At 51.6% G+C, this 8,337-nt stretch overlaps 2 protein-coding genes across 2 annotated transcripts; one reads left to right on the top strand and one right to left on the bottom strand.

Annotated features, from left to right (window-relative positions):
• The first annotated feature begins 2,912 nt into the window (after positions 1-2,912).
• On the top strand, positions 2,913-5,200 carry LOC100905527 (ubiquitin-conjugating enzyme E2 J2-like). The gene is made up of 7 exons (XM_003742002.2): positions 2,913-3,019; positions 3,108-3,148; positions 3,255-3,339; positions 3,459-3,696; positions 3,870-3,971; positions 4,163-4,383; positions 5,071-5,200. The coding sequence occupies exons 1-6, from the start codon at positions 2,913-2,915 to the stop codon at positions 4,271-4,273; spliced, it is 684 nt and encodes a 227-aa protein (XP_003742050.2). The 3' UTR covers positions 4,274-4,383; positions 5,071-5,200.
• Positions 5,201-5,296: 96 nt separating this feature from the next.
• On the bottom strand, positions 5,297-7,401 carry LOC100905672 (homeobox protein OTX1). Its single transcript, XM_003742003.1, has 2 exons — positions 7,205-7,401; positions 5,297-5,982 (listed from the first exon to the last, which is right to left on the bottom strand). The coding sequence occupies exons 1-2, from the start codon at positions 7,245-7,247 to the stop codon at positions 5,297-5,299; spliced, it is 729 nt and encodes a 242-aa protein (XP_003742051.1). The 5' UTR covers positions 7,248-7,401.
• Between the last annotated feature and the right edge of the window lie 936 nt (positions 7,402-8,337).

An 8,337-nucleotide genomic window follows, 5' to 3' on the forward strand; every position in this document is an offset into this window, starting at 1 on the left:
GCTCATTCATACAGCTTCCATGACAGCGGTTTGAGTTTTGAGGCAGCTTATAGAGAAAATCTATGGAAAATAGGCTATTTTCAATAGAAAACCAAGAATGAAGGTGGTCGAGTTATTCGTTCAAAAAGGCCCACCTGCCGCAAGGACATGGCGTTTTTCTAGACTCGAGTCGACCTTCAAATCCCGCTCTATCCCTTCGAAATCGCGAGGGGGCAGTTCTGGTACCTCCCTTGTCAGCTATATATAGACACCATTGGAAAGAAGCGATGGTAAGGAAATCACGACTCACGACAGAGATTTCGTCATAGAGTGGAACATGGGACACATCGTGCGTTCGAATATATATCTGTCTCTTCCTTGGATCAGGCTCCCGATATGTTCTCCGATGAGCCACGAAGGGGGCTTTTGGAGTTCCAAGCTCGGATCGGATCCGCGGGAAAGCGCCGTCCGCGATCGAAAAGCGGAAGTTCGCGACCTGTGGAGACAAATTACTATAGTGGTCCAATGAAAATTGCTTCCACCCACTCGTTGAGAATGTCCAATCGGGGTTGCCTACAGTTGAGCGCCAAAGTGAGACCTTGGCCACTTGGCATTATTTGGAGAAGGGGTTAATGGGCATCCTGGCAAGCCGATCAGGACGAAGAGCCTACATGAGAGAGCATTTTCGAGAGCCTTCAGCCTTCGACGCTCACTGCTCCGTTCGGGACGGAAATCAGCGAGCTTCTACAGAGAGGCTGGGATTCACCGATTGGTACGCTCGCTGAAAGACACGAAGTCGGAGCGTCGCCATTTATATTGCTTCTCAATCCCTTCAGAATACGCTGCTCCAATAGCCGAAGTCATTCTCCGTGGGCTGAGGGCTAGTGCCCTTACGATTAGAGCACAACGTGACATCATGTGGAGAGAATTAGTCGAAGGGCTTCATGAGTGCTGAAAAGAACGATTACTAGGGGAACACGTCAATCTGGTAGAGTGCATGCGCCTAAGCAGCTTTGAATGTGTATCTTGACCTCGTTGGAATGATCGGGAATCAATCGGAGACCGATGGCTCCGGTCTATCTATCTCGAGAACTCCGGCTCTCGGACCTCGGGGTCCCGCTCGATACAGGTTCGTTGAAGTCTTGCGAGCATTCATTTTCTTTTCGAAAAATTCCTCTCTCCCGATGACGAGTCTGGAAGCGCAAGCGGGCAATAATGAGACGTATCAAATACATATTCGGTGCAATCCTGGAGAATCTCTCTATCGCTAAGCGCTCGACCTATTCAGGTATTTGTCATGGTTCCTCATTGATGCTATTGGGACGATAGATACCCATCGAGTTAAGAGGTAATTTTGATAGTAGAAGACAGATCAAATCGTCCCTTTCTCGGATAGGCTACACCGGCCAACTGCATGGTGATACCTGGGTTTGCGACGACGGCCTCCATCTCTGGCGCACCAGAGGCAGCTCATTTCACGCTTGGGTTTTGGAACTGCGTGTAACTGCGAATGATAATTGATCGGATTCTTTGACGATGAACGCGTTCGGTATATAGACAGTCTGGAATAGAGATTCTCCTTTGTCCAAGTCGACTCGTCGAAGTCCGTCGGCAGCGTCGAAGCTCCCGGACAGCGTATAATAGAACTGCCGCTGTTTCAGAGCATTCGGCGTCTTGAGTTTGGCACACATTATGCTTCCGATTCCCCGATGCCTCGCAGCGATGGGCAGAGACTTATCAGTATTATCCAAGCGTTTCCCGGCTCCCGACCGCGCGCGAGTGAGAGGACGGGAATCGAAACCACCCCGGAGAACTGGATAGCGCTGTGGCAAGGAATTAGGATCATTGTCCTGGGAGAGTGGCAAACGTGTAGGTCACTGATTCGAATCCCTGCGACCCACCGATTGCACCAATCGCATTTCTCAGACACTGTTCTACCGCAATAATTTTGCTGCACATCGGTCGCGCACGGTGTCTACCTGGAGAGCGGGCATCAGAGCTCACGTACGTCTCCCCGCCGAGTCTGCGGTCATGGCAGCGATGAGCAGAAGGAGCTAGACGTGGGAGTCAGGGATGAGGTGCAACCTTTGGATTCATCGCTGGGAAGCTTGTTCCCACGAGCAGTCAGTCTGAGAACTCGCGAGGACTGAACGGATGAGACTGAATCGACAGGCATTTTCGCCTTCGGAGCGCGTTTCCTCGCAAGTCTTCGAGCGCAACCAAAGATTTCCTCGCGCACATGAACGTTACTCTTGTGATTGAAGTATGATTGCAATCAATCCATCCTTTCCCCAGGCTGGTTACCGTGTCGCGGTCGCGCTGCGATCAGCGGCCCATGGATACAGCTTGTCGTTCGATTAACAGACAGCGGATTTGCTCCAGAAGCACCTTCGACTGACTGAGTGGGGTCTCGATGACCTCAAGCAAGTCTCTCATGCGTAGGGCGGTGAGTTCGCGGTCGGCTCGACCGCCTGTCCCCCAGCTGACGGGTTTCAGGATGCCGGGTGTACACCGTTCTCGGAAGCTGCGCTGAAATGAGGTAGCAGCATCACGATCGACCCTAGGCTAGCAACAGAGCTTGCGAATACGATCGATTTCCGTATACTTCGCACCCAAAGCTTCAGACAAATGGATGATGAATCATTCCTCGAGATCAGATTGTCTTGGGACCATCTCCATGAACAAATGCGAGAGGAAGGGGAGGCCCGGATCGCTCCGTTTCTTGCATACTCCCCTCACAAACGGATAGCACCCTGCACGGAGTCTGTCTGATACGCGAGCTCTGCTAAGACTCGAGCTGAAATCTTCCGCTCAGCACTTCAGCGTTCTGAGTCCAGCATCCGGCGCTCAGCAAGATTAGGCCAGAGACGACCTGCTAGTACTCTGGAACATCCACGAGCTGTTCGACCTTGGATTCCTTGCAGCCGTTTATGATGTCCGATAAGGCAACGCTCCGTCTCAAACGAGACTATATCCGTATTCTGCGGGACCCGCTTCCTTTTATTGTGGTCCAACCCCTCCCGGAAAATATCCTCGAATGGTAAGTTTTTTTCATCCTGTTCCCGCCTCCTTCCGTACCCGGAGTTCACAATGCATTGTTCTACATGCTCTGCTCGATGGAATTCCAGGCACTACGTGATTCTCGGCACGCCCGGAACGCCCTTCGAGAGTAAGTTGAGGATGTGCGTCAAGACAATATATGAGGAAGCAATCCGTCGACTTCCGCTCAGAATGAGCATAACGAATTCAACGAACTGAACAAGTTCTCTTTTCAGACGGTATCTATCACGGAAAACTAATTTTCCCGGAAGAGTTTCCCTTCAAGCCTCCGTCAATCATGATGCTTACGCCGAATGGAAGGTATTTTGAGAGGATACCTCCTCAAAGCCGTTGATAGAATTTTCGTCGGTTCCCCCGAAACGCTCAACGATATATGATACTTGTAATGGAAGACTCTGGAATCACCACCCGCGTTCCAGGTTCAAAACCGGAACCCGCTTGTGCCTCTCGATCAGTGACTTCCATCCGGAAACTTGGAATCCCACGTGGAACGCGGGGGCAATCCTTCTGGGCCTTCAAAGCTTCATGGCAGAGAGGACGCGGACGGCGGGATCCGTCCAATCAACCGACGACAGAAAAAGGCTACTCGCAGAGAAGAGCCTCAAATTTAATCTGTCGGATCCCACGTTCTGTGAGCTGTTCCCGACATTAGCAGAGGTAAAGTGGCATCGATGGAGGAGTAAATATTGGAGACGGAGTCAGACCCCGTCGACGAGCATACGAAGCAGAATGCTTCTCGTGGAGAGTCATCATCGGTCCCCATCCATCAACAGATGCCTTAGTGTTGGAGCAATGTTCCGCGAAATTTTAAAATTCGTGATGACTTGCAGGAATGTCGCTCCTCTGTGCGAGAGCGACAGGAAGAGAAACAGCGGAACCGGGCAAAGCTCCGCGCAAATACTGGGGCGATTGATTCGATCGACTTCGAAGAGGTTAGCGAATCGAGCGAGATTGTCCGCTCAGGATTCCGAATTCCGTCACCGCCGACTTTCCCCGAACGAGAGCCCGTCTCGTCGAGATCGTCCGATATACCTCCGCGGATCTGGAATTTCATGCCCCGATTCGGAAGGAGTGGTAGGCTACAGAAATGACGCGCGGAGCTGAAAATTATTTCGCTTTTCAGAAATGCACAAGGCGAGGCTCTGTCTGCACGCGCTGCGTAGTCATGATCGGCATCGCGGCAATCGCTTTCTTCGCGGGTAAATATTTCATGTCGGAGGCATCGCAGACATGATCAGGAAGAGCTTCCGGTGATCCTGAAAACTACGTCCGAGCTTCGACGCGGTGTTCCCAACCCAGTTCGCACATATATAATATATAATCTACCTCGCCGCATTCTTCGTGGTGAGTGACGAGGATTCCGATGTGTAGTGTTTTCAAAAGAAAAATCTGCATGGTATTGGAAAAAATTTCAGTGCAGCACATGCTATTCCACGACGAGAATCGAGCGCTGCTCGATTCCGGAGTCTCAGAATATCTGCCGAGATTGTTGTCCTCGACTGGCCTTGTTTCCGCTGAATTCAAATTGAGTGAAGACCTACACGATTCGAATCCGGCTTTGGTGGAGTGCCGCAGAATTCTTGGAGCGGCACGTTTCTTGTGTCTACAGACTCACTGCTGTAATCTTCTTTCTTTCGTTACTGTTGACTATTGTCACTACTCCGCGTGTTCTGATATGTTCGTGTGTGGCCTCGCTCTAGCTAAACACGCGTTGCTCACAGATGTCCGAGTGATGATCACATCTAGGGCCTGACGATAAGTCCCGCTGAGTTTTAAACACAAATCCTCAAATCGCGGTACCGACCGTTCGATTATGAGCAGCTCGAAGAAGAGTGTAAGGTGTTTTCAGCCCCATCACCCGATCGCCTCATGCATCGGGACGACGCTCCGAAAGCAACCCCCGTCCAGAGGTCTCGAGTCTCGTGATTTCGAAATTCCTGAACGAGGCTCCGACTTCGAGTCGACCGTGATTATCCAAGTGGGCTCTTTGAATTCGAATTCCGGGTGTTTCACCGCCTCTGTTCTTTTCAGAGATTCCAGTGGGGTTCAGCTCAGATTCCGGACGCATTCCGAGAGGCTTGAATATTGGGCGAGGACATCTTCCGGAGCCGGATACTCAATGCAATGAAATGATTTGTACAGTCACTTTCTGGATAACGTTCAGAAGATCTTTTATTGGGATAATATACAAGGGCTTGAAAGGAGTCTTCTTAATCTCTTTTGTTTGACTTGAAACCTCGCCTCGAACAGTCCCAGATCACCAAGCGGGTGAAAATGGATGCGCCGCGTCCACGCCGCGATCTGCCGTTAGGGGGGTGTAGGGTGGCGAAGGAACGAAGTCCATTTGGTACGCGACAGGCGCATAGGGGCTTTGTCCGCTATGGTAGTGCTGATTATAGAAATCTACCGCGCCATTATACGCTCGCGGGTAATCTCCCGGCGTTGGGTTCCAAAATGAATACATGTTGCTCGCGTGCGATGAGATATTCACGGGAAGCGCAGGGGGAGAAGGTGAACAGTTTTTCGTCGGCGGGACATTGCCACTGAAGTGGATATTTTGCTGCTGTAGCTGAGGTTTTGATTGTTTCTCTTTCTTGATTACGGAATCCTTCGCGTGCGCTGAATTCGACTGCGACGATGACGACGACGAAGAGGAGGAGGAAGACGACGAAACGGAATTCGATGCGATTGCCGCTGCGGACGCGTTAGCCTTCGCCGTTGCGTTCTGCTGACGCATTTTCGCTCTCCGGTTCTTGAACCAGACCTGGACGCGACTTTCCGGGAGATTTATCTTCATCGCGACTTCTTCGCGCATGAACACATCCGGATAACGAGTTTTGAGGAACAAAGATTCCAGCAGTTCGAGTTGAGGCCTCGTGAAGGTTGTGCGTTCTCGGCGTTGCTTGCGAATGCCGCCTGCGATTCCTGCCATGGCCGCAGAGCCTGCAATTTATTCAAACGATGAATTTCATTAGTCTCGTGGGGTATCGCCACCCAGCAGCACGATCATCACCGTTGTCATTCATATGTGAGCGACGATTTGTGCAACTATTCCTAAACCCTATCGGGTTTCAATCGGGCTGAGGAGTGTGCTCGTGAGATCTGGTCGCTTTACATTTGAATGAAAGCATTTGTTCGATCGCCGAGTGCTAGGTGTCTAGACCTATCGTGTTTATAACAAGTCTGACGACGCCCGCCGACCCGCCGACACAGATAGAACATATAAGTGCCGCCCAGCAGCCGTGGCCAGTGTTGAGACAGCATTGTGTTCTGGATCGTCGTCGTTGTCGGCGTCGTCGTCGTAAAATGTGAAGAGGAGCACTTAGTTCATAGTGAGCTCGTGAGGATCATACGAATCGGCGACAAACCGACCGCCCAACTCAATCGACAGCATTCTACTCTGAGACACCGATGTCGTTCCGCACTGAAGCGCTCGAGGCGCTTCGAGCGCGGAGCGAGATTGCGGACTGATAGAGATGATGATCGATGAAGTGCGATGGAATTCGAGACTACGCAGATCAAACACAACACAGGGATGGAACGGATTTCTCGAGCTTCCCCTACTTCCATCGAATCGAGAAGGAGACGGAAGTCAGAACACCATGTGATGTCTCACGGCCTTACTCAGCTCCGAGGAGCGCATTTTCCGACGAGCTGGCTCGGGGGAAAGGAAGGAATTGTTGAAAGGAGTAGAGACGAGTTCTCCCATCGGTGCTCAGGCGGAACGCCTGTTTGTGCAAAAAGTGTACCGCTCGTTGCAGAATGCGCGTTTCAAGCGCCCATCTTAGCGGCATGCATGCAACAGTGCGCGGCATCATTGTTGTCGAGTCGCCTATGTCCCCCCACAATGGGAGCGGTGCAGATCTCACTCGAGCCCACTCGATTGAGGTACACACGATGGGACTTCACGCTCTCGGTTCCTTCTAACTATACAATCACAAAACGACTGCCGACCGACTGGTCAATGAGACGCCGACAGAGTGAGTTAATCACTGTGGAAACGGATCTTGCGCCCAACAAAACAACAATCGAAAGCCTCCCGATGGTTGCATCATTATGCATGAGCGTACACCCCACGACGCAGACCAGTGGAACCCAAGTGCTTGTGATGACCAATTCTCTGGCTATGAACAGAGAAGCGATAAAGAAGATGAAGAGCTCTTACCATTTAGCGCATTCGCACTGGAGGTGAACCAGGATTCAGCCATTGCAATGTGAGAGTTCCATTTGTTGTGGTTTGGGGTTGCTGTGAATCGGAAAAGGGACCGGGTCAGATATAGGGCGATCGACGAGAGTCCTCTCGAAAATTTCCTCGTCGCCTCGAACGAATTTCTTTACATAGACGCATCCAGTAGGGATCATTCATAATGAGCGAGCTCATCGCAATCGCATCCTGCGGAGACTCGAAGCTCTGGCCAATGTCCGGAGGTTCAGACCGGGAAAACCTTGTTGTGAACACGGAACCTCGCCGAACGAACAACACTGCACAATATCGAATTCGTTTCACTGGCTTCAGGCACCCGGAGCGAACGATGTCTGAGTCCGAATGGTACAGTCATGCGCTGCAAACTTGTCCACAGCACTCTTTCCACAGACGGCTACTCTTCTTGGGTACGACGAGAGCTATTCATGGTAGCGAGTCAGGCAGGCAGGCAGCCAACCAATGAGCCAGCCAGCCGAGCTCATAATCCTCTGGCGAGGATAAGAACTTGAGGATTAACTGATCGAGGGGAGCCGCGCCGACGGCGAACCTCACCGGAGGAATCGGGAGGCCCAGAAACCCATGGGTTACAACGAACGGACGAATGGGCGCTGTAACTTATATACGCATTCGTACGCATATGCACACATACTCATACATGTGAGGGGGACGAGAGACAGGGGAGATCGAGGAGACCTCGAATCATCGAGCCCATTATGGGAGAACCCTCGGCTCTGGGTCGGGGCGTCGCCGTGGCGCCTGCTCAGAGCCCTTGTCATCCCCCCTATTTAATAACGGAGTCTCGGAGACGGAAGGCCGACTTAATGAGGAGTTTTCCGAATCTCCCACATCGAACTTTCTCAACGGCTGCGGGACTCATTGCACGACCTCTTCGATGGGGATGATAACTTTTTTTGGGGTATATATGGAGGTTGGAAAACTCAACTTACTGTATGAGCTAGGAGCTGGATGTGCGTAGAAGTTGGGAGTGGGGTACGATGCCGCGACCGGGGCCACAGGAGTCGTCGCAACTGAGCTCGTTGCGGGGAGACCCCCTTTTAAACACGGGGGCGAAGAGGGCGGAGATAAAGGTGAAT

The sequence above is a fragment of the Galendromus occidentalis genome, unplaced genomic scaffold (genome assembly GCF_000255335.2).
Source record: "Galendromus occidentalis unplaced genomic scaffold, Mocc_1.1 scf7180000077250, whole genome shotgun sequence".
NCBI classification, from domain to species: Eukaryota; Metazoa; Arthropoda; class Arachnida; order Mesostigmata; family Phytoseiidae; genus Galendromus; species Galendromus occidentalis.